The sequence below is a fragment of the Colobus angolensis genome, unplaced genomic scaffold, assembly GCF_000951035.1.
Source record: "Colobus angolensis palliatus isolate OR3802 unplaced genomic scaffold, Cang.pa_1.0 Scaffold81, whole genome shotgun sequence".
In the NCBI taxonomy this organism is placed as follows: Eukaryota; Metazoa; Chordata; class Mammalia; order Primates; family Cercopithecidae; genus Colobus; species Colobus angolensis.
In genome coordinates, this window is record NW_012121932.1 from 10,643,292 (window position 1) to 10,668,677 (window position 25,386).

At 46.0% G+C, this 25,386-nt stretch overlaps 1 protein-coding gene across 2 annotated transcripts in view; it reads right to left on the bottom strand.

Moving 5' to 3' along the window:
- Window positions 1-1,389: 1,389 nt before the first annotated feature.
- The window catches only part of TLR5 (toll-like receptor 5), a 30,641-nt gene continuing 6,644 nt past the window's right edge, over window positions 1,390-25,386 (bottom strand). Inside the window, exons 1-4 of one of the 2 annotated variants that reach the window (XM_011929487.1) lie at window positions 23,180-23,254; window positions 22,899-22,988; window positions 20,922-21,087; window positions 1,390-4,119 (exon numbers count right to left, since the gene is read on the bottom strand). In XM_011929487.1, the coding sequence (XP_011784877.1) occupies window positions 1,539-4,115 (2,577 nt within the window). In that variant the 5' untranslated portion in view covers window positions 4,116-4,119; window positions 20,922-21,087; window positions 22,899-22,988; window positions 23,180-23,254 and the 3' untranslated portion in view covers window positions 1,390-1,538. Of the gene's footprint in view, window positions 4,120-20,921; window positions 21,088-22,898; window positions 22,989-23,179; window positions 23,371-25,386 lie in introns of those variants that run through there. The other variant, XM_011929488.1, reaches the window with a different exon arrangement.

A 25,386-nucleotide genomic window follows, 5' to 3' on the forward strand; every position in this document is an offset into this window, starting at 1 on the left:
GTGTCAAGAGTTTTCACAAAAGGGAGACAGGACTTTGGGTTGGAGGGATCCCAGGGAGCTTCATGGGCTGGATTTTGAACATGTAGGATGGATGTGCAGAGATGGGAGAAGAATCCAGAGGAAAGAGGAAGAGTGGGGCCTGCATGGTGTGCATGAAAATAATGCCATCACTGGGTGCAGGGCAAGCTCGGTCTCATTGATTTTAAGTGGCCGAAAGAAGTTGGGATGAGAATAGCATGTGTGTGTGTGTGTGTGTGTGTGTGTGTGTGTGTGTGTGTGTATTGGAGGAGTCAGGATTGAGGGGCCCAGTGAGGAGAAGAAAGTGACAGTCTGGAGAGCTGAGGAGGTGACCTGGAGTTATGCTGGACTTGGAGGAGGCAGTGTGTGAAGCTACGGGGTAATTTTGGCACAGTTTCCTTGCTTTAAATGTTCTTAGTCCTTTTGCAAAAACACATTTCTATATTAATAAACATGAAAAAAGGAACAGAATGGAAAATACACATAGATTTCATTTAAGATAAAAAAATACAACTTCAATGAAATTGCGACTGCCCCCAGAAGGCCTTCAGTGTATGTGTTCTCTTGTGGTCATTAGGGCAACGAAGGAAAAGATCTGAGAGGCCCTGACATTGGCCAATTTAATTTTCACAGGAATTCCATGACATAGATGCTGTTATGTGAGAAAATGTAGGCCCAGCAAGGGCATACCATGGCCAAGGTTACACAGCTAATACACAGCTGACTCAGAACTCAACCCAGGATCTGTGTGCAAAGTCCGTATTTTTCATGCAACAGCCTGAGCGGCTGATCAATGAGGTGTGCTAGGAAATAAAGCTGAAAAGGTAGGTTGGTGATAAATCATGGAAGGTCTTGAAGGCCAGGCTGAAATAAAGGCAGCATGCGAAAGAAAGTTCTTGGCTCACTAGGGCGAGACCTGGAGAAGCTGAAGGTAAGAACATGAAGTGCAGTACAGCCACAAGACAGGGAGTGACTCTCATTCATCCCAGCTTCTTTGGGGCCACCTCTTATCTACAAGACAAAGTGTGACTGGCACTCAACAGTGGCATTGTTTCTGTGGCAAAAGAAGGAAATGTGCCTCTGCTTCTGTTTGTTTTCTACTTAATGTTGTTTTGCAAAACACAGAGAACCCAGAATCATGGACCATCTCATTTTTGAGCTGAATGCTAGAGAAAGCACGTCAGCCATCTGCAGCTTCTCTCAAGTGTCCTTCCCATGATTAGGGATACATTCCATAATCAACACAGCAGGACAGAACAGTATTATTGGATCTGAAAGAAAACCAATGGAGACTGGGAATCTCTAAGGGCAGCTGCAATTTTCTAGATCTATTTTTTTTCCATTTGGAGGTTAGTGAGACAGAATATGGTGTTGATATGAAAATCGAGAGATTTATGTTGTTTTCATAGTAGCAAAAAGAAAAAAAAATCTCCGGAGAGGACCCCAAAATGGTAACTTGGTGCAAATACAAAGTGAAGAGTTATTGGTGGCTTGAGATAGGTTGGAAATTGCTCCTTTGATTAGGAGATGGTTGCTATAGTTTGCAATGGAATGTTACTGTCTTTCTTCTTTTCTTTTTCTTTCTTTAGTATCTGTTGAGAGAGTTTATGAAGAAACCAGCCAACATCCTGGAGATCCTCAGGCCACCTCAAGTACTGCTGTTTCTGTACAAAGCCTCTAATGGATTGATGTTTCATCAACTGGTACTGGGACAAGGACCCAACCACCACCATGATGAGAGCACTGTTAAGGTCAGATAAGCACCTGCCCTGGGCATAACTGAAGGCTTCAAGGCACCAGCCATCTCTAAGGAAGTGTCTGCTCACAAGACAAACAATCTTTCTACTGTTCCAGATGGCGTCCTGGATATTGGTAATGTGGTTTTCTCCCGGGACAAAGTCTCTTTCTTCAAAGCACAAGTTAAATCTGTTTTGGTCACTGTATTGAGTGTCCAAGTGTTTGAGCAAAGCATTCTGCACCCATGCGAAATCTTTGCTGCTGAAGCACAAATAGGCATCATATTTGTACATATCAGGTTCTGTGCCCTGGGGATGGTACTTGAACACCAGTCTCTGGGCTGTCTTATAACAGATCAAACAGAAGCCCCGGAACTTCGTGACTATGAGGATGGTCACGAGGAACAGAGTCACAGTGACAGTGCATACAATGAAAAGGGAGAACTTTAGTGACTTTAAGACTTCCTCTTCATCACAAGCTTCCGTGGAAAGAGAGAAGAGGGAAACCCCAGAGAGCGAGTCAGGGTACACGCAATGTATGTCTGCAGGAGGCCCAGCTATAGTGACATTGGTGTGATTAAGCCAATGGATAAAAGTGCTAAGTGCACATTCACAAATGAACTTGTTATGAGTTATATCCAAGACACTAAGTGATACAAATAAATCAGGATCGGGAGCTAGGAGCTGATTCCCAGATATGTCAAGGATCTCTAAATTAGCCGGTAAATCATTGTGAGAAAGAACTGTCAGCCTGTTGGAGTTGAGGCTTAGTCCCTTTAATGCAGTCAGATGGCTAAATACTCCTGGTGGAAGGGAATTAAGATAATTATTATTCAAATACAGAACTTGAAGATGAGAAAGTCCCTCAAAAACATCCCAACAGAGCTCAGTTTCCCAGGCAAGTTGCAACATATTTCCTCCAAGGAAAAGCTGTTCTAAGGTGGGATTCTCTGAAGGGGTTTGATCTCCACTACAAGAGGATAAGCGATTTTGATTTAAAATGAGAATCTGGAGATGAGGTACCCGTAGGAGAAAGTAGAGAATATCTAGATTTTCTAGCCTGTTTTCTGATAAGTGGATGAAGTTGGCTGTAAGGCTGATCTCTGACAAAGTCACTAGTTTATTGCCACTCAAGAAGATGTCAGGTATGCTTGGAATAAAATAAATGGTTGTAAGATCGTTGTCTCGGAGATCCAAGGTCTGTAAGTTTTCCAGGAATTTGAATGTTTGGTCTTGAATTATTCCAATGTGATTCTTTTGCAAATCAATGTAGGCTACCTTAGGTAGTCCATAGAAATTCGAACTGTAAAGTTCCCCCAGAAGGTTATACGACAAATTGAGAACTTGGAGGTTGTCAAGTCCGTAAAATGCTTCAACTGCAATCTTATTTATCTTGTTGTAGGCAAGGTTCAGAACCTGCAAATCCTGGAGTGTCTCAAAGACTCGGGAGTTCAGGGAGAAGATAAACCCATGTGAAAGGTCCAGGTGTCTCACTGAACTTCTGGCCAGGCCAGCAAATGTGTTCTGGTCAGGATCTTTGATGTTATGGAAGCCAAACCCGGCACCCATGATGTGGTGGGCAAGAATCAAAGAGAAGGCCTGGCTTTTGCTGATGGCATTGCTAAAGTTTCCTGTGATATCCACTGTCCAGCCATTTCCAGAAACATCTAGTGTCTCCAGCACCATGTTTCTGAACGGGTTCATACATTTTCCCCAGTCCACTGAGACTCTGCTATACAAGTTATTAGCTGCGAGGCTGAAAAAGGAGAGCATTTTCCCTTGGAGGGGCTCGAGCTCATGTTCACATACAAGAAATATTTGGTTGGAGGAAAAATCTATGGACTTCAAGGAATTCAGCTTCCCAAATGAAGGATGAAGGTAAAGGCTATGAATCTGATTTTTGGATAGATCCAAGCGAGTTAAAGACTTTAAATTTCTGAAATAACCATCTCTCAATACAGCATCGGAGAGACCACAGAAATACAGTCTAAGTTCAAACAGATGGAATAGTCCCTGAAAAGCATCTGGATGCAAGAAGTATATCTGACTACCTCCCAGGTCCAAGATTCTAAGGTTGGGCAGGTTTCTGAAGGCCTCCTTGTCAATAGTCAAGGGGGTATACTGGTTCCCGAGCTCCAGCAGCTGCAGCTGTTCCAGAAAGGGGAAGGATGAAACAGTGACTGTCTGGATATAGTTGAAGCTCAGCAGGAGCCTCTCGGTGGTGTTGAGGACCTGGGGGACCTGGGTGAGGTTGCAGAAACGATAAAAGGCTATTTGGCCATCAAAGGAGCAGGAAGGAAATCCAAACACAGGACTGGCCACAAGCACCACTCCTAGGAGAAGGTCCAGGTGGTCTCCCATGATCCTATGGAGAAGAAGGGAGAATGAAAACACAGGCATTTAAGCTCGAGGTATTGCACTGGGGTCTTCAGATCCTGGGGTTATTCTCTATGATGTTCCTGCTCCCTTTGACCCCTTAATTCCTCTGACTCCACAAACGTGGCTGCTGGCAGATACAGACAAAGCTATTCTTACTCTCTTTCTGTTTTTTTGAGACAGGGTCTTGCTCTGTCGCCCAGGCTGGAGGGCAGTGGCACCATCACGGCTCACTGCCACCTCCACCTCCCACGTTCAAACCATCCTCCCATCTCAGCCTCCTGATTAGCTGGAACTACAGACATGTGCCACTGTACCTGGCTAATTTTTTTATTTTTAGTAGAAATGGGGTTTCACTACATTGCCCAGGCTGGTCTCCAACTTGTGGGCTCAAGCGACCTGCCCGCCTCAACCTCCTAAAGTGCTGGGATTACAGGTATGAGTCACTACACCTGGCCTATTCTTGCTCTCTTTCTATCAAACACTTATGTTGAATTCTCTATATACTAGGCACTATTCTAGGTACTTAAAAAACATTTCACTTAATCTTTTAAAAAATTTTATTTATTATTCTAAATTAAAATTAAAAAATTGAGATGGGGGTATCGCTTTGTTGCCCAGGCTGGTCTTGAACTCCTGAGCTGAAGTGATCCTCCCACCTCGGCCTCCCAACATGCTGGGATTACAGGCATGAGCCACTGCACCCTGCCTGCACTTAATCTTTGTAATAACTCTACGTTTGTTCATTCATTCATTTTTTCATTCATGATTTGCTGACGGGAGTTGGAGAAAACAGCAGGAAGAGACACAGTGTTGCTTCACTTCAGCCAGGCACCCCGTTCCTAGCCCACAGAAAGTTGGGCTGATGAGTGGAAAATAAATTCACTGTTTTTCTCCCTTAACTTGTCTAGGCTACTGGCCCATCTCTGTTTATCCGACCTTACTCCACACACAGTCCATCCCATCATGCAGAAATCGGGCACTTTCTGGCATCCCTACAAAGAGTCAGATGTGATGGGCTTAATAAAAGTGTGATAAGTGCCTAGTGCTCGCCTGGCAGCTGTGTGAGTGTGTGAGTGTACAACAATAAACAGAGACTGGCCCACTTGCTTAAGTCCTGTGGGGGAGCTGACTGTCTGTCTGGGTGGGTTGAGTGTTTCCTTCACGGATGCAGCAGAAATGGTGCTCAATAAATGTGTCTGGCTTATGTTCCAAGTATTGTGCTGGGTGCTATGAAGAGAAAACACACAAGAACCCCACCCACAGAGCGCTTGGTGTCTGTTATTTGCATAGCACCTCCATCTTTGGTGCCTGCTATGCATTCCATTTGCTCTAAATGTAACGAAAGGCCTCTGTTGGAAGGTAAAGGAAGAGTTACATAGCTCAGAGCGCAGGTGAATGAGAGGAAAAATAAATGAAAGAAACAGGAAGAAGGCAATGGTTTATAAAGAGCATGAATCCTATGATCCCATGAGACAACATCACTGGCAAAGGTGTCAACACCAGAAGAGATTAAGCCTGGTGCTGGAGGTAGGCTATCTCTAACGAGGCTGTGCTTTGTGTTGGGGCTGATGTATGGTGGGGTTTCCACAGCAACTGTGAGGCCATGGCACACAAGCTACAGCAAATCAGAAGTAGGCATCGATGCCTGGGTTGACTCAAAATATCAAACTCAGGCATCTGATAATTATTAGGAAAAACTGGGTGAGAATGTTTATCACCACTCTGAATTTCTCCCTCATCTTAGTAAACGGCTTCACCATATCCATCCAGAGACTCAGGGTGACAACATAGCAGAGTCACCCTCATTCTTTTAAACATCACCCCCATATCTAATCCATCAGCAAGTCCTGTTGGTGCCACCTCCCAAGCCTATTCACTGCCTTACTGTAAGCCACCGCCATCTCTTTGTGTGGGCCAGACTGGAGACTCCTCACTGGCTCTCTTATTTCTGGTCTTCCTTTCATTTTCCAGCCAGCAGCCAGCATGATCTTTTAAAAACATAATCTAGTTGATATCATTCCTCTTTGTACAGGGCCCTTTCCTTCCTTCCCGCTGTACTTGGAATAAAATCCTACGGGGACTTACATGAGTCAGCTCTTGACTGTCTTGTCAACATTATCTTGAATAGTTTTTCTACTCAATAACTCACTAAAAAAAATTTGCTGAGTACCTATTATGTGTCAGGCACTGTTTTATTTATCATTTATTTATTTGAGACAGGGTCTCACTCTGTCACCCAGGCTGGAGTGCAGTGGTGCTATCTCAGCTCACTGCAACCTCTGCCTCCCAGGTTCAAGTGATCCTCCCACCTCAGCCTCCTGAGTAGCTTGGATTAGAAGTGTGTGCCACCACGCCCGGCTAATTTTTGTATTTTCAGCAGAGATGGGGTTTCAGCATGTTGGCCAGGCTGTTCTTCAACTCCTGACCTCAAGTGATCCGCCGGCCTTAGCCTCCCAAAGTGCTGGGATTACAGGCATGAGCCAGCACACCAAGCCTTGGGCATTGTTTTAGGAGCTGGAGATACAGCTGTGAACAAAATGGACCAAGCCTGCCCTCATAGAGCTTACATTCTGGTGGACGGAAGAGGTGATATACAACAAAAGGAAGAGGAAACATGTACTGACAGGTGGAGGTAAGTGCAATGGAGGAAAGTAAAGTGGGAAAAAGGAGATGGGGTGCCAGGGCTGGGGTGGTGGCTGCTATTTATGGAGAGGAGACAGGAAAGGTGTCTCTGATGTAATGAGATTAGGGCAGGGGTCTGAAGGAAGTAAGGAAAAATGTGGAGAGGCCCAGTGTTTGAGGGAGAGGAGCGGCCAGCACCAAAGTCCTAGGGTGGAAGTTCCAGCCATCCTGGAATACACTTGTGGTCCGTCATTCCAATCTCTTTCCAGTCTCGGGATCTTGGCACGTGCTGCCTCCTCCATGTGAACCCTCTTCTCTCTGCTCTTACTGCGACTGGATCTCACACCAGTGTTTCCTCAGCGCCTTCTCCTGCACACACCATTTGAAATAACTCCCCCCCCCGTTACTCTTTCAAAAACCATCTTATTTCCATCAAAGCAATGATCACAGCCCTTAATTGTCTTGTCCATTTGGTTGCTTATTTATCATACTTAACATCTCTGTCCCCTGGTAGACTATATTCTCCACACAGCAAACAGTTAGAAAGAAGCATGGTGCTCACAAAAAAAAAAGGAGAGTATGTTGAATATGTTGAATGAACAACACTGCCATCAACAGAAAGATAAAGGCATTGGATCTGTTCAAGGACCTTTGCCTCAGTGCATTTTATCTGTAACACTCTCTAAAAGCAGTGGCTCCTGATGGGGACAGCTGCCTTCTAGGAAGCTGTAAATTTGTAGGCTTGCTTTTTAGTTGTCGCAGTGACAGGGGTGGGTATCCCCCCTGTAATCAGGATGGCATAATAATGTATGTCAATGAAAAGAGCCAAACTGTAAAATATTTGAAGAGATTTATTCTGAGTCAAATACGAGGGCCATAGCCCGTGACACAGCCTTCAGGAGACCCTGAGAATATGTGCCCAAGGTGGTCAGGATGCAGCTTGGTTTTATATATTTTTGGGAGATATGAGACATCAGTCAAATACATTTAAGATACACATTGGTCTGGTCCAGAAGCACGAGACAACTTGAGGGGCAGGGAGGAGCTTCCAATTTATAGGTAGACTTAAAATTTTTCTAATTGGCAATTGGTTGAAAGAGTTATCAATAGAGGCCAGGTGTGGTGGCTCATGCCTGTAATCCCAGCACTTTGGGAGGCTGAGGCAGGCAGATCGCTTGAGGTCAGGGTTGGAGACCAGCCTGGCCAACATGGCAAAACCCCATCTCTACTAAAAATACAAAAATTAGCCAGGCATGGTGGTGTGTGCCTGAAATCCTAGCTACTCAGGAGGCTGAGGCAGGAGAGTTGCTTGAACCCAGGAGGCAGAGGTTGCAGTGAGCTGAGCTTGTGCCATTGCACTCCAGCCTGGGTGACACAGCGAGACTCCATCTCAAAAAAAAAAAAAGAGTTCTCAAAAGGAAAGAATGCCTGGGTTGGGATAGGAGGTTGTGGAGTCCAAAGTTTGGTCATGCAGATGAAGCCTCCAGGTAGCCAGCTACAGAGAACAGAATGTAAATGCCTCTCATCAGACCTAAGGTCTGCATTGATGTTAATGTTGGCTGGTATAATGAGGCATTTTCAGCCCCCACTTCCATCATGGCCTAAACCAGACTTTTAAGTTAAATTTTTGAGTGCCCTGACCTAGAAGGAAGTCCATTCAGATGGGCCGGGCACAGTGTGTCTCTCCTGTAATCCCAGCACTTTGGGAGGCTGAGGCAGGCGGATCACCTGAGGTCAGGGATTTGAGACCAGGAGGCAGAGTTGCAGTGAGCTGAGCTTGTGCCATTGCACTCCAGCCTGGGTGACACAGAGAGACTCCATCTCAAAAGAAAAACAAAAAAAAAGAAAGAATAAAGAAAGTCCATTCAGATGGTTGTGGGGCCTTTGAATTTGATTTTTGGTTTACATGTGCATGACAGTCCTGTACCATGCAGAATCGGCCAGCATCCACGCAGCTGTAGGATGTCCTGCCCAAAGTCCCTAAGGGTCAAAAACTTGCTCAAAATTACCTCAGAATGTAATTTTGTGTTATATGCTAAAAAAATAGTTTTTGCACTGTTTTAATATATACTGAACTTTTCAGGAATGCAACTACTATGTCAGTCTAGGTACTTGTCAATCTAGGAAAGACTGTACCTTGTTTAGTTTGGACCTTTATAAAGTGTTATAAACCAAAAATAAAATTCTAAGCTCCCCAACTGACTGATGGACCCCTCTCTTGGCCAAGAGAAGGGGCCTGAAAAACTAGTTCAGGCCATGATGAGAAAGGTGAGGGAGTCAGACACGCCTCATTATACCCTCCTCCCTTTGGAATTCAGGAACAACTGACCAGTATTAACATTAAAACAGACATCTTCAGACTGATAGAACAGACTCTCTGTAGCAATAAGATACCAACACAATAGGCCTGGCACAGTGGTTCATACCTGTAATCCCAGCACTTTGGGAGGTCAAGGTGGGTGGATCAGCTAAGGTCAGGAGTTCAAGACCAGCTTGGCTGACATGGTGGAACCCCGTCTCTACTAAAAATACAAAAAATTAGCCAGGCAGGGTGGTGGCATCTGTATTTGGGAGGTTGAAGCATGAGAATCACTTGAACCCAGGAGGTAGAGGTTGCAGAGATCATGCCACTGCACTCCAGCCTGGGCAACAGAGTGAGACTGTCTCAAAAATAAAATAAAATAAAATAAATAAAATAAAATAAAATAAAATACACAACAGATAGCAGGACCTGGAATACATTTAAGTATTTTACCCCAAAATAGAATAATTCTTTGACATATTTTGAAAGGGCCCTGCACAGCTGTCTCTTGTGGGAAAATCTACATCTGTAGAGAATCCCCTTCCCTTTCCAGGTCTTTTCCTGATCCAGGAGAGATTTAATTAAGAGTCTGGCACCTTTTTAGTTTTCATGAAAGAGACATTTACCATCTATTCTCTCTAAAGCCTGCTACGTGGAGGCTTCATCTGCATAAGAACCTTTCTTCACAACACCTTGATTCCAGGACTTCAGATAAAAACTTAATTCTTTCAGCGAATTGCCAACCAGAAAGTCTTTTAACCCATCTATGACTTGGAAGCCCCAGGCTTTGAGTTGTCCTCCCTTTCAGACCAAACCAATGCATACCCCACATAGATTGACTGATGTCTCGTGTCTCTCTACCATATATAAAACCAAGCTGTAGCCCCAACACCTTAGGCACATGTCCTCAGGACTTCCTGGGGCTGTCACAGGTTGTGGTCCTCACATTTGGCTTGGAATAAACCTCTTGAAATATTTCACAGAGTCTGACTCTTTTTTGTTGACAGTGTTATTCAGCATTTCAGAAAATCACTTCATGGTGGCCAGTGCCTCTGTGGAGAGTCAAACAATGTCACACACTGTACCCGTCTGCACCATATGGTGACAGCATTTATGTGTGAGCAAATTTACTTAGTCCTCATTTCAAAATGTCAAGTGTAATACGAAAGTTTGAGAAGAGGCAGGGTGTGGAGGTTCACTCCAGTGATCCCAGCACTTGGGGAGGCCAAGGCGGGTAGATCACTTGATCCCAGAAGTTTAAGACCAGCCTGGGCAACATGGCAAAAACCCATATCTACAAAAAAATGCAAAAATTAGCTGGGCATGGTGGTGCATACCTGTAGTCCCAGCTACTCGGGAGGCTGAGGTGAGAGGATAGCTGAGGCCTGGGAGTTTGAGGCTGCAGTAAGCTGTGTTTGTGCCACTGCACTCCAGCCTGGGCAACAGAGTAAGACCCTGCCTTGGAAAAAAATGTTTAAGAAGTGTCAGTTGAATATTATCTTACTTCTCTTAAATCCAAGCATCTTCTTTATAAGTAGGTGTGAGTGTTTAACTCATTTCATCTTCTAGTTGCACACAAGCATTCACATGCTGAGACATGTACCAACTCATTATAAATTACTTCCCCTTTTATTTCTTTTTTATATCCCAGTTAGGACAGTATATTGATTTCTATAAAATTATGCATGTAGGTGGATTATGTTACATCTATGAATGTCATTTCAAAATAATAAAGAGGTCATTTCAAATATTTGTTATAAAACGGAGGCCTGGGTCTGACAGTGCTGCAGTGCCGAGAGGTAAAGCTTCCAGGTCTTTTTCCACATTCCTTACAGGCACTCGGATGATGAAAGCCAGGAATTCTGTGAATCCTATGTATTCTTTCCACCTACATAGTCTGTGATTGTTTTGTTTTGTTTGAGACAGGGTCTCACTCTGCTGTCCAGGCTGGAGTGCAGTGGTGTGATTACAGCTCACTGCAGCCTCAATTTCCTGGGCTCAAGTGATCCTCCCACCTCAGCCTCCTGAGTAGCTGGGACCACAGATACATACCACCATGCCAGCTAATGTTTGCACTTTTTTTATAGAGACAGGGTTTTGCCATATTGTCCAGACAGGTCTCGAACTCCTGGGCTCAAGCAATCAGCCCACCTCCGCCTCCCAAAGTGCTGGGATTACAGACATGTGCCTGGCCAGTGTTTGTTTCTTTTGTAGGTGATGAGCTTGAGTAATGCAAACTAAAAACTGGTCAGGAGTTGGAGACCAGTATGGACTGAAAAGACTAAAAGGCAGAAATGAAATCCACAGGCAGACAGTCCGGGCGGCGCCCAGAGCCTGGTTAAAGATCGACCCCTGACCTAACCGGTTATGTTATCTGTAGATTCCAGACGTTGTATGGACAAGCGTTGTGAAAGTCCCTGTCCTGTTCTGTTCTGTTCTGATTACCGGTGCTTGCAGCCCCCAGTCACGTACCCACTGCTTGCTCAATCGAAACCACCCCCCTCCCACCCATGGTTAAGCAAGCAGTTTGTCTAAAAAACAAAAACCCCTAGACGTTTGTGGTTTAAAAAAGGGCGGGAGCCAATCAGAAACTGCTGAATGTTCAAACTTCAAAATGCCAACCAATCCCAATCTTGTAACTGCAAAAATGCCCTAATCTTCTGTAACCTGTTTGTGCCTTACTATATAAAGTAGACTTGAGCTGTGCTCGAGACCTCTCTCTTGCCCTCCTGACTACGCCTGTACGGAGAGAGGTCCGGGTTCGAACCTGCAATAAAGTGATCCCGGCTGCTTGGCTTTGACTTCGGTTTCTGGTGGTCGTCTTTGAGGGGGGTCTCGGAACTCAAGGCACAACAGGACAACATGGTGAAACCCAACTCTACTAAAAATTCAAAAATTAGCTGTGTGCAGTGGCGGGCGCCTGTAATTCCAGCTACTTGGGAGGCTGAAGCAGGAGACACCCTTGAACTCAGGTGATGGAGGTTGTAGTGAGCCAAAATCATGCCATTGCAGTCCAGCCTGGGCAACAAGACCAAGACTCTAAAAAAAAAAAAAAAAGAAAGAAAGAAGAAGAAAGGATTGGAACCCCCCCTTATGGTAGCACAGTTTTAGCCAAGTTAAATGCCTAAAAATGCATAATAAATACAGCACTTGACTTTGAAAATGACCTGCAGTTTGCTTGTGGAAGTGGGCATTTGAAGGGTTGCAGCTTGTGAGTTATCTTATTTTTATTTTTTGAGATGAAGTCTCGATCTGTCACCCAGGCTGGAATGCAATCCAGCTTACTGCAGCCTCCGCCTCCCAGGCTCAAGTGATTCTTCTGTCTCAGCCTCCTGAGTAGCTGGGATTACAGGTGTGTACCACTATGCCCAGCTAATTTTTGTACTTTTAGTAGAGATGGCGTTTCACCAAGTTGCCCAGGGTGGTCTCGATCTTCTGACCTCAGGCGATCCACCCACTGTCATGCCTGTCCGCGTGAAGAGACCACCAAACAGGTTTTGTGTGAGCAACATGGCTGTTTATTTCACCTGGGTGCAGGCGGGCTGAGTCCGAAAAGAGAGTCAGAAAAGGGAGATAAGGGTGGGGCCATTTTGTAGGATTTGGGTAGGTAAAGGAAAATTACAGTCAAAGGGGGGTTGTTCTCTGGCAGGCAGGAGTGGGGGTTACAAGGTGCTCAGTGGGGGAGCTTTTTGAGCCAGGAGGAGCCAGGAAAAGGAATTTCACAAGATGATATCATCGCTTAAGGCAAGGACCGGCCATTTTCACTTCTTTTGTGGTGGAATGTCATCGGTTAAGGTGAGGCAAGGTATTTGCATTTCTTTTGTGATTCTTCAGTTACTTCAGACCATCTGGGCGTACACGTGCAAGTCACAGGGGATGCGATGGCTTGGCTTGGGCTCAGAGGCCTGACATCCACCTCGGCCTTCCAAATTGCTGAAATTACAGGCGTGAGCCACCGCACCCAGCCAGTGAATTATTGTGAATGGGGGAAGAAGGGTTATTTGATATCAGAGGGGAAGTTACAGCAACAGATGTGGGTGCATGTAGCTTAAATCACACATGGAGAATGAGGTAGCTGACTAATATTGGAGGTGTATTTTGCATATTCTTTTGTGTTTTGGCACAGCTGGGTGCAGTTTTCTGCCTTTACATGCAAGAAATTACACATAAGCAAATGTGAAATTCACATTCTTGAATATGTTAATATTATTCTCTAGCATATCAATAATCTTCCCAACACATTAATATTGTTCCCTAATACATCAATCATGTTAGAAACCAGTTTACATTCCAAAACAAGCCTTATAGCAGCACTGACTGTAATTCAAGGATTACAGTTCAAATTAAGAGTAGAAAAAATGCAGGTTCTATATATGATTCTACCCCCTGCACCTGCGAGGCAGAGTATGGAGAACCCGTGGGACTGTCTTGAAAATCAGCCCTGGGAATGAGTGCAGACTCAGACCCTAACGAGCTCAGGGACTTGGGCAGAGCGCGTCATTCCTCACAGTCTCAGTGTTCTCATGTTTCATTGAAAGACTGAACAAGATTAGTAGCTCTCAGCCTTGGCTACACATTAGAATCACCTGGGAAGTCTTCAGACCCAGGAAGCCCAGACTGACCACAGATGCATTAAATGAGCCTCTCTGGGGTTGGTGGTGGTGGTGGTGGTGGTGGTGGTGGTGGTGGTGGGTGGGGGGAGGAGGTGGTGTGCTCTCTCAGGAATCTGTATGTATCCTTAGCCATTGTGTGAATTTTATACACATTCAAATTTGAGGATCACTGATGGAAACCAATGGTTCTCAAAGTTGACTACACACTGGAATCACCAGGGGACTTTAAAAAAATGCAAGTGTGTGGGTCCCATCTGAGAAAGGCTGATTTAGTTGGTGTGGAGTGTGGTTTGGGCATCTGGGGTTGTTCAGAGTCTTCAGGTGATTCCACCAGCAGAGAGTCTGATCACCTGGTCTTCTGGTTGCAACCCTGACTGCACCTTAGAACCACGTGGGCTGCTTAAAAACAGTACTGACTCAAAAAATGAAACACAGAACTAATTGCTGCATGACCCAGCAATTCCACTTCTAGGTGTACACCCAAAAGAATTGGAAGCAGAAGCTCAACAGATATTTGCACACCAATATTCATAGCAGTATCACTCACAATAGCCAAAGGGTGGAAACAACCCACATGTCCACCAGTGAATGAATAAATGAACAAAATCTGTTGTCCATATAATAGGATATTTTTTCAGCCTTAAAAAGGAATGGAATTCTGACACATGGTAAAAGATGGATGAACTTTGAAGACATTATGCTGAGTAAAATAAGCCAGTCACAAAAGAACAAATATTGCAAGAATCCACTTATAAGAGATATCTACCCTAGAACTTAAAGTATAAAAAAAAAAGATATCTAGAACAGATAAATTCAAAGAGACAGAAAGCAGAGCAGAAGTTACCAGGGGCTAGGAGGAGGGAAGGATGGGGAGTTAGTGTTTAATGGGCAGAGTTTCAATCTGAGATGATGAAAACGTTCTGGAGACGAACAGAGGTGAATGTACTTAATGTCACTGAACTGTCTGCTTAAAAATTACTAACATGGACATTTTTTATACAATGAAAATTATATGTCTATTTTTCCACAATTTAAAAAATTAAATTAAACCCCAAAAACCCACTACAAATACCCAAACCTGGCTTCCCAATATTCCAGTTCCACAGGCCTCTGAGGCCTGGAAAGTGCATTTTATATCTGTATCCCAGTTACTTTGATGTTAGTGGTCTCAGGCCATGCTTTGAGAAGTATTGGTCTAGCGGATCGCTTCCAACTCAGAAACCAAGTGATTCTCTTAGATGAAGGAGGGCTGGTAAGAAAATCTGAGGGCTGTTGAGTATTGGGTTTTTATTATTAAGGCTGATTTAACTTGTATCTAAGGCTTTGAGGGGGAAAAACAGAAACGGAACAATCAATGCAGGCTTCAATACTCCTGCCAAGCACTGTTAATTAAGATAATGAGACCAGAGGGAGAAGGGTCAGTATCCCTTTCATTTGAGCTGAATTCATTTAGCTTTAATCCCAGCCATTAGCTGGGCTGGTTCCCTTTCTTGACTTAATTGCCTGGACAGCAGAGCTGCTCACCTACGCCTGGGGAGTTATGGGCCATGGTGTCTCTGCAGCAAAAACACAGCCTGCATTTCAGGGGTGCCTCTGCTCCTGGGGCACCACAGCATGCGGATGCCTCCAGCTGCGCCAGGGCTGCTCCTGTGCCAAGTTAATGCTTGATCCGTAACAGATAATTCCAGTCACAGGCTCGCTGGCAGACCTGGGGTTCTGAGTCGGGCTTGGGTTGGCTGTGGTCAGGTGGAAGCTACAGAGGGAATGCTTCTCCTGATAGGTGCTGGGCCCAAACCTGGAGGGCCATTGGAACAGCAAGCATGGAGGACTCACTGTCTGAGAAAAATACTAATTCACTTCCAAATGAGTGTCTGAGAGAGTTTCTCCAAATTCCCACACGTATAAAATTCCTGGACCAATTCCAAATGTGGGTACAGAATGTGGGTTTAGCCTTGGGTAAAGGCTTGAGGGCAGTGGACAAAGTGAACTCTTCCAGGACAAATACATTCTCTAGATGCATAATATAGCATCCCACTGGAATCATGCCCACCAAATGGGCATTGTCAAGTCCAAAACATTGCTAGGGCCACAGTCCCTCCAGGCCAGCATTCTGCTTCTGACAACAGTTCCAATAAAACAGACAGGGGATTGCACTGCCATTAACCTCAGCACTTGCTCCCCAGGTGCAACTCTAACTTCCTTCATAAACCACCATGACTTTAAAGCTTTGCTGGAGTGATCGCTTTTTCATTCAGCACCACCTCTTCTTGCACTGTATCTGGAACTTTTGTTTGTCCTAGAGTTACTCCCACTATGTGCCCGTCTCTCCTCAACAGGAGTCCCTGCTGGGGCTCTACCGACTCCAGAGCAGTGGTGCCCACAGTGCAGTCTCGGAACCACCACCACCAGCAGCAGCAGCACCTGGGCTTAGCGAGCAATGCAAATTACGGGGCTTTATCCCAGCCCCACTGAATCAGAAGCTCTGGGGCTCAGACCTGGCAGTGTTTTTAATGCATCTGGGTCATTCTGATGCATACCCATGTCTGAGAACCACGAGGCTAGAGTCTGGAGGGAGGACAGAAATAGACACAAATCCCTATAATACCATATGGTGGGTTACCCTCGCCTGTACGCTCCTCCCCACACAGCTGGGAGCTCCCTCCCTTCGCTCATCTTCCCAGTCTTTTGTAGATACTATTACTGGGTACCATTACTGTAGATACCATTTTACGGATGAGGAAACTGAAGCCCTGAGAAGTTAAGTAACTTAAGGCCAAGCAGCTCTGTCTACTGCATGTTAGCCTCTAAACCTAGCATCTCTGGGCATGGCTGCATGTGTTGTTCAGGACCGGACCACAGTCTCGTTCCAGTACATCTCTCAGCCATCATCTGCTGATCTGTGGTCACTTTCCCTCAATCATAAAGGGCTTTGGCCCTGAGTCCCAGTGGCAGGTTAGCCTCTCAGCCTCACCTCCCCTTCTACCTTCATCTTCATCTGGAGGTCCACCTTACCCCCAGAGTCGTTTATTCCTGACAATGGAACGATGTGGGAGTGAGGCAGAATAGGGTCTGGAAGCAGGGAACCTAAGGCTGTTTCACGCTGACGTCCTAGAACTACGCTGAAAGGAAAACCCAAACTTTCCACGCCTAAGTAACAAAAGGACCAGACGCTACTCTCTTTGCCCTTTTCTGCGCAGCAGATGGGAAATTGGCTGTCTGCAACCAATCAGACTGATTGCAGGTGAGTTTTCATTTGCAACTTTGTAACTTCACTCTAGCCTCTGAATGGCTGCTGTCCACAACCAATCAGACTGAGTCCCTGCCGAGTCTTCATTTGCATAGAAGAATAACTGTAACTTCTTCCTAGCCTCTGATTGGTTGCTTTTTGCAACCAATCAGGTATTTGCACAGGAGCCTGGCCTTTGTAACTTCACTTCAGCCTCTGGTCGGCTGCTTTCTGCAACCAATCAGCCTGATTGCGGGCCACCACTTCATTTACATAAGGTGAGCATGAAGTGGCCAATGGGAAACCTCTAGCAGGTATTTGGACCCAAGAAGATTCTGCATCCAGGCCCCTTAGCCTGGCTTGGCTCTGCTCCCACACTATGGAGTGTACTTTCGTTTTCAATAAATCCCTGCTTTTGTTCTTTTGTTGCTTCACTCTGCTTTGCTGGGCGTTTTGTCCAATTCTTTGTTCAAAACCCCAAGAACCTGGAAACCTTGCAGTCACGACCCTCTACCAGTGAAAGGAGGGCCTTCTCTCCCACCCTCCTCACAACCGCCCCCTCCAGCTGTTGTGAGCGCTCACTTCTCCACACCATTCCCTGATGGCCTTGAAAGTGCCCTTGAGCCGTCCCTGCCTTTCACGGTGTCAGCCTCCTCATGCCTCCTCACCATTCCAGGCACTCCGGGCTTTCTCTTCAAACCCTCTTTGGACACCTTCAACTGCTGCGCCTCCTTGCTCTTCCAACCCATCTGCCAGCCTCCTGCATGTCTACACCTGACGGCAGGGCTCCGGTCGCGTGTACGCGCCAGGCACATTGGGGCCCACATAAATGTGCAGTGTTCAACACGCCAATGTGGTCAGCACCACTTCTCCACGTCTCCTCTTTCTCTTCCTCCTGCAGTGATCCCACTCCTTCACCAGGTTGTCCTTGCCCCTAGCCCACCAGGCCCGGTCCCTCAGCAGCGGACCTGCAGCCAGTCTGACAAGGAAGGCCCTGCTCGGGACCCGGAGCGCGCTGCTGCCCTCTACCGGTCATCCGTGCGGCCGGACACCATGTCAGGAGCGGCGCCCGCGAGGAGGGCTCTGCCATAGTCCCGGGGAGCAGCATCCAGCAGCGCCACTGGGAGGGGAAGCTGGGGTCAGGCAGGTGTAACTGGGCCCTAGGCAGCTCACACGCAGGCTAACGAGGTGAGGGAGGGAGGGCAGCTCACTCGTGCAAACGTGAGTGCAAAATGCACTCCACGGCCAGGAACAGGCAGTCCGTTCATGTGAGCAAAATGGAAAGCGAGCTCCTACCTAGGTTTCTCCTCAGACCCATCACACGCCTGAGCAGCAACAGTCATTAGCATCAGGGATTAACACAGCGGGGTACAAGTCTGACGACTGACTACTGTTATCTAAAGAGGACTCAGAGAATCAGCACACGAGGCTTTTGTGCACTGCAGAATGGTTGATTTATTTACTGATGCCTGGTGGTCTCATTAGGGTCTGTTTGCCTCTCTAGGTCTTTATGATTCCGTAATGCAAAGCACATCTATTAAGTGTAGCCTAAATTTCCCTTTCATGTGCACTTTTATGTGCAGCCTTTGTTCCATTAGCAATGGGTGGGGGTTGGGGGGTACCCTGAGAGACTGTCAAATGCCCTGCCAAATTCCTAGAGTTGCTAGAAAAGGGTAACTCTGTCAGGATGGAAACGAGCTGAGTTCTCTGTGACTCACCATTCAGAAACACAGGCTGACATACAGGGATCCCCATACCATTCCACAGAGCTGCAGACCACCTACTAAACCTCCTAGAAATTTGTCCACAGTTGCTGTCAAGCTCGCTGGGTTGAGGTTTAAAAGCCCACCTGTGTCCCACTTTGTGAATCAGAATTTTGTTCCGGAGGCCAGGTATTGTTTGGTTCTCTTTGGCTCACCGTGTTGCCAGCACCTAGAATGTAGTATGTTGGCAAATATCTGCTGAATGAATGAATTTGCTCACATCCTGCCTGGTGCCTCCTTCCCTCTTCGTGGCCCTGCAGAAAAGGCTGCTAGGTGCAGAGAGCTCCTCTGCCAGTTCTCTGGGTTCCTTGGATGGGCTGGTCTGAGAAGGACTTGGGCAGATTCAGAACAGCCACATGTCACTTGCTTGCTTCTTTCTCTCCTACATGGGCCATCACTTCTCTCCTGTCAGGGAGTGGTTATCTGCTAGTATTACACCATTGCACCATCTGCTTCTCAGAGTGAGCTTGTTGCTTCTTCCTTATCTGAACAGAGCTTGAAAAATCATTTTGCATATTTGTAGCATTTCCCCCAAATTCAGAGCATTTAGGGCTATGGCCTTTCTGAGACCCTTCTCACTGGTCAGACACTGCCTCATACTCATCTTTGCTCATGGATCCTTACTTCTGTCTTTAGTGTACATATCCTTAAAATCTAACCAGGAGGGTGAGGTCATTCTGGTTTCCTTAATTCCCAGCTGGAGGAAGCCTCAAGCAGGGCGTCAGTGCTGTTGGCGGCCAGTTCTGTGAATTTCACATCAGGATGCCTCCAGCATCCATTCCCCTTCTTCCAATTCTGCAGCCACTGCTCGGCTGCAAGGCTCCACTGCCTCCTCTCTAGATATGGGAGACACTACCTTGCTAGGCTCCCAGAGTAAGCCTGACCCTGACACACACACCCCTTGCTACCTGAGGGGGCTTCCTAGGGCATGACTCTGGTTAGAAGTCTTCACTGATTCCTCATGCCCATATCACTCAAACTCTTCAGGATGACCTCAGGGTCCCCACCACAGACTCTAAGTAAATTCTGGAATGGCTGACAGGAGAGGCCCTCAGTGCTTGAACCCTTTCATTTCACAGAGGGGGAAACTCCAGCCACCCTGCCTTCCTGGCTGTACCTACGCTGGCGTCCCATCACTGCCTTGTGCTCCACGTCAAACTTGCCATGCTCAGAGTCTGCCCTCCACCTGATCTCTCAGCTTAGGCTGGTCCCAGGGCTTAGAATGCTCGTGCACATCTCATCTGCTCATCCCATTCCAACTGCCCCATTGAAGGCCACCTCAGAGGCCACCTCTGCCATGAGACTTCTACGTGCACTTCTCATACTTCTACGTGCACTAGTTTCTTTTGTTTTGAGGCAAGGTCTCGCTCTGTTACCCAGGCTGGAGTACAGTGGTGCAATCAGGGCTTACTGCAGCCACATCCCTCTGGGCTCAAGTGATGCTCCCACCTCAGCTTCCCAGGTAGTTGGGACTACAGGCTTGCACCACCATGCCCAGCTAATTTTGTTGTTGTTGTTGTTGTTTTTATTTTGTAGAGACAGGGTTCCACCATGTTGCCCAGGCTGGTCTCGAACTCCTGGGATCCAGCGATTCATCTGCCTCAGCCTCCCAAGTGTTGGGATTACAGGCATGAGCCACCACACCCAGCCTACATACACTCTTCATCTCCCTCCCCTGGTATTGTGGGTACATCTCCATCATGGCACGTTTATTACATTATGCCTTCTCCACCAGATTGTAAGTCTTGAGGGGCAGGCACTCAGTTTTATTCACACAGGATCCTCCTGTAGTACTTGGCACAACTTAAGTACCCCAGCAATATTTTTCCCTATTAATATTTTGAAGATAGGACTGGGCATGGTGACTCATGCCTGTAATTCCAGCACTTTCGGAGGCCAAGATGGGAGGATTGCTTGAGCCCAGGAGTTCCATACCACCGTGGGCCACATAGTGAGACCTTGTCTCTACAAAAAAATAGAAAAATTAGCCAGGCATGCTGGTGTGCACCTGTGGTCTGAGCTCTTTGGGAGACTGAGGCAGGAGGATCCGTTGAGCCTAAGAGTTTGAGGCTGCAATGAACTATGATCACACTGCTATATTCCAGCCTGGTCAACAGAGAGACCCTATCTCAAATATACATACATATGTATATTTGTACATATGTATATAAATGTACAAATATGTATAAATTTGTATATGTATCACACACACACACACATACAGAGACACACACATGATACATTTTTACCAGAAGCACTTACCTCCTTGTCCTAGCAGAAGGGACTTCTAATATGTTCTTATTCTAGGGGCAGAGGGCCCCCTGGTTGTTTAAAGACTTCAGTTCCTGAGACTATAGGAATCTCATCACAGTGATGGCAGTCAGTATTTTATTTTTTGGTGAATCAGGAGAAAGGGCCTTTTGTTTTCCTAAGGAAGAACAGGAAAGCTAATTAAGAAGAAGAAACCAAAAAAATTTTGTTTTCCTAAGGAAGAACAGGAAAGCTAATTAAGAAGAAGAAACCAAAAAAATTACGTAGATATTTTTCTATGCCATACAGCAGTTTTCTTGCGGAAGAATTGCAAACTTTCTGTGTATCTCTACTAAATGGAATTTTAATTGGAAAAGATCAAGACCACTTTGTAAATCAAGGTGTATGGAACACCAAGGTTGAAGGGATCTTGAAAAATCTCTGGCCCAACCTCTTGTTCAGAAGGTGGATGCCTAAGCCATTCAGTTCCTCTGGGACCTAAAAATCTCTTCCATGACATTTCTGGGGTCATTTGGTTTCTAAAGACTCAAGAACAAGGATGAGGACAATTCCACTGTCCCTATTGTCCAGTGAGCAGAGAACCTCCAGACAAAATGGTCTGGTGGCTCTCCAGGGACAAATAGAACTAAGGTCACCATCAGAGTGAGACTTCTAAGCAGTACATCTAGGTAAATTATGGCTGTGTTAGAAGACAGTGCACAGTTATTGGATTTTGGGTTTCGGGTGAACAATGTCCTGAAAGTTGAAGAGTTGACTTATACTGCTTTTCATTATTTTATAGATGATTAACACAGAGAGGTTAAGCACTTGTCTAAGATCTCATATTTATTACATTGTGGAGCTCGGATTTGAATCCAGGTGCAAACTTAGTTGTCACTGTGACCTTTAAACAGAATCAAAATTCAATATGCTGCAAAACATCCACAGGGTCTCAAAGCGAGCTCGGAACCTGAAACGGCCCGAGACCTCCTTGAAACGGTGATTCTGATTCATCAGGGCTGTGGCTGCAGGACCTGAAAGTCTGCATTTCTAATGAGCTCCCAGGTGATGCTGCTGCTGGTCCACTGACCACACTGTTAGCGGTGAGAACCTAAGAGCCTGTAATTCACCTCCCTGCTCATTATCCCCATGCCCATGTGAGCTGCCTCATTCTTCCAGGATGAAGCATGACTAAGATGCTGCACGACTGGTTTTGAGAAGGGGCTATACTAATACATTCACTCCCCCCTCCCCATTTTTCTCAGCGCTGAAGAGTGAAGCATCAGAGAGTGCCTCAAAGAAGACTCATGTGAGGCTTTGAGGAGGAAGGGATGGATAGGTCATACCGCTTTACTAGAAGCTAAGGAAACAGGACAGCTTGGGTGCTACTTCTCTGGTTTCAGGAGAGGCGCTTTCCCTGGAGACCAGCAGAGGGCGCACAAGGGGCACGGACCGAGGGGAGGAGCCCGCGGAGACGCGGGGGGAGAGCCGAGCGGGGCGGGGAGGAGCTGCAAGCCGCCCTGAGCTGAGCTCCGCTGGGACGTTCCTATCGCTTGCGCAACAGAGTGCATCTAGACATTTCAATGACAACTAAGTTTGTAGCTAGATTCAAATCCTAGCTCCACAGTTTAGTAGGTGTGTGAGCTTGGGCAAGTGCTGAACCTCTCTGAGCATCAGTTTACTGCCTTTAAAATCACAGCAGTAATAATTTCTACCTCCCACTCCTGCCGCCCCCTACCCTGGCAGCAACAGCCTGCTTCCGGCTTGCAAGGATCCTCCAGTGCCCAAACCAGAGGATCCAGTTACCCATGCTTAATACTCCCAACAGTTCTTGCTTGCTGAAGTAGGCAGCCATCATTTACGCAACTACCCCTCACCGGAAACGCCTTCCCTTTAGAACACCACTGAAGTGGAAAGTGAGAGAGGGAAAGGAAATTTCTCAAGGCACTGCGGTGATTTTGTGTTTCTTTAGCATGAGTGGGAAATTACGGGAAAGCTTCCTCTGTTTTCTTTACTGTCTTTAGGTGGTGATTCCAAGCATCAGAAAACAAAAACAGCAGCAACAAAGGCGCTGATACTCTGAAAATAGTTATGTTGAAAACCCACATGGTTTAGGTACAGAATGGCTTCCCTGTTGTCAGCACATTATAACTCTTTATTACACAATTTTAAAGCATCATTTTGTCTGAGTGATATTGAAAACGAACAACTAGCATAACATTTAAAATCGTCAGGAAAAGGTAGCTCGTCCACAAAGTGAACATCCCTACCTGTCTCCAGGTTCAGACAGCGCCAATATTCTCAATTAGAAAATTAACATCTGAGGCTCCGACATTCTCCCTGGATGCTACTCAGCTAAATCCTGTGTATTGATGAGCAAAGTCAATTGCCAGGAAAGCTGGGCAACTGTAAGGTCAGGGAGCTGGAGCAGATGAGAGTAGGGAAGTCCAATATAGCATCCCTGAAAGTAATGACACAATCTGCTAAGCGCTGCAAAAATCATTTGGATTGTGATGTAAATTGGAAACAGTTGTGGTGGGGATGGTGATCGGGGACTAGGAACCCTATTAAACTGATCGGTTAGACACGGAATAGGAATGTGAAGAGAGAGTATCAAACACTTGAGAACTGTTCTGAGAGGGATGTGTAGTCTGTGCTGGGCTAGCAAAGGCATCAAGAGAAAGTTTTCCAGGCAGATAAAATCCAATGCGCCATGCAGCTGCTGGAGACACCCCCTGATGCAAGGTGAACCCTTAAGAGGCTGAGAAGGAAAGGTAGGGGGCACTCAGGCCAGGATGAAGATGCCCTGAGAGGAAGTGATTTCACTGGTGTTGCCTGAGGGACTGTAAGCAGGGACAGGTGAGGCTGGGGAGTATACCCCTGCTGGAAGCACAGGTCCCCACCCTGTGCCCAGTGTCCTGGGACCCAAAGGAGGTTTATTGCATGTGGAATCTGCCTGGACAGGCTGCCCAGGGTGGCTGTGCTCCATTCTGAGTCAGGGCAGGGAGTCAGCTAGTTGATTTGGCTCCAACTTGCTAGTGGTGGTTACTTCCAAGATAAATGAGACAATGGCAACAGTGCCGGGCTGGGAGAGGGTAAATCTCAGTTCTAATCCTCCTTCAGCTACAGTCTGGGTATCCTAGACAAGTCTAACTTTCATTGTCCTCAGTTTCTGCATATGTATAACGGTGAGTCTGAAATGGAAGCATTTTTACATCCTTGTTAACTCGAAAGTTATCTAAGGAAACTTGCTCAGTATCATCATGACAGCAATCACAGACCAGAGCCAATCCTCCCTGGAGCAGAACATTCCTTCTTCATTCTGGCAAATTTACAAGCCTGTTACACCAGATCTTGAAGACACATAGTGGAAAATGATGTTATTAATGTACCAATGAAAAAAATGCATCCACATATATCCTAGCTTTAAATAGCAACTTTTTCCCCCCTCGAGAAATTACCCTCAGAGGATCTTGTGTCTGTGGCTAGATATTTTGAGATTAGACAACTTTTTTTTCCCCTCTCCTTGTATTTCTACTTTCCTAGGCTCACCTCCACCTCTGTAGCCAGCTCCCTAGTCATTGGCCCAGGGCAGGTACATGTCAGAACCCTACCAGGAATAGCTTGTAGGTTCTTCTGGCTTCGATTTCCCAAACAGGACCTTAGGTTGGGACACAAGGCTTTGCTAAGTTGGGGGAAGAGGGGTGGGGGGTGCTGATGGGTAGAAGCAGAGAGGCATGCTTCTAGAAACAGGAAGACAGGAAGGGAAAAGAGGCCTGTGGGTCCCAGGAAGACAGGACTCTGGCAGGACCCCAGTGTTAGCTATGTGGTCTGGAAGCAGTGGGGACTTGCTAGGCAAGACAGGCACAAGAGTGCATTCAATAGTAACCCGAGTGGACCAGATGGGGGAGCAGGAGACACCTGCACCCATGCCCCTAGGATCTTGGCAATGCATAAAAGATCTAAAATTGTGACACAGTGACACAACCTGGGGTGGTTTCTATGGTTGCCAGCCAGATGAGATGAAGGCTCTAAACCCATATTAATATCTAGAAAATAGAGGAGAGGTAGTATTTTTCGCACATCTGTGCGTACTAGAGATTCATACTCACTACGCTTTTGGTTCACAGGTTGGGAAAGAAAATAAAAGGTAGTCTTGAAACTTTCTGAACCTAGTTATATCGCTGACCAAGATGAGGAGGAATCTCAGACCCCAGAAACTCAGGACTAAAAGTGGCTTTCGATTTTGCCTTATTATGGTCTTCTGAGTTCAAATCCAGAGAGTTTCCCTGACTATAAAATGGGATGGTTATGAAGAGTAAATGAGATGGGACACATAGCTTATATTTTTTGGTCCCTTGCAATACTTTACATGTGGCAGATTACTTGTTGACTGTCATTTTTTTAACTATTTTTTTAATTTTTTTTTTTTTTTTTTTTTTGAGACAGAGTCTCACTCTGTCACCCAAGTTAGAGT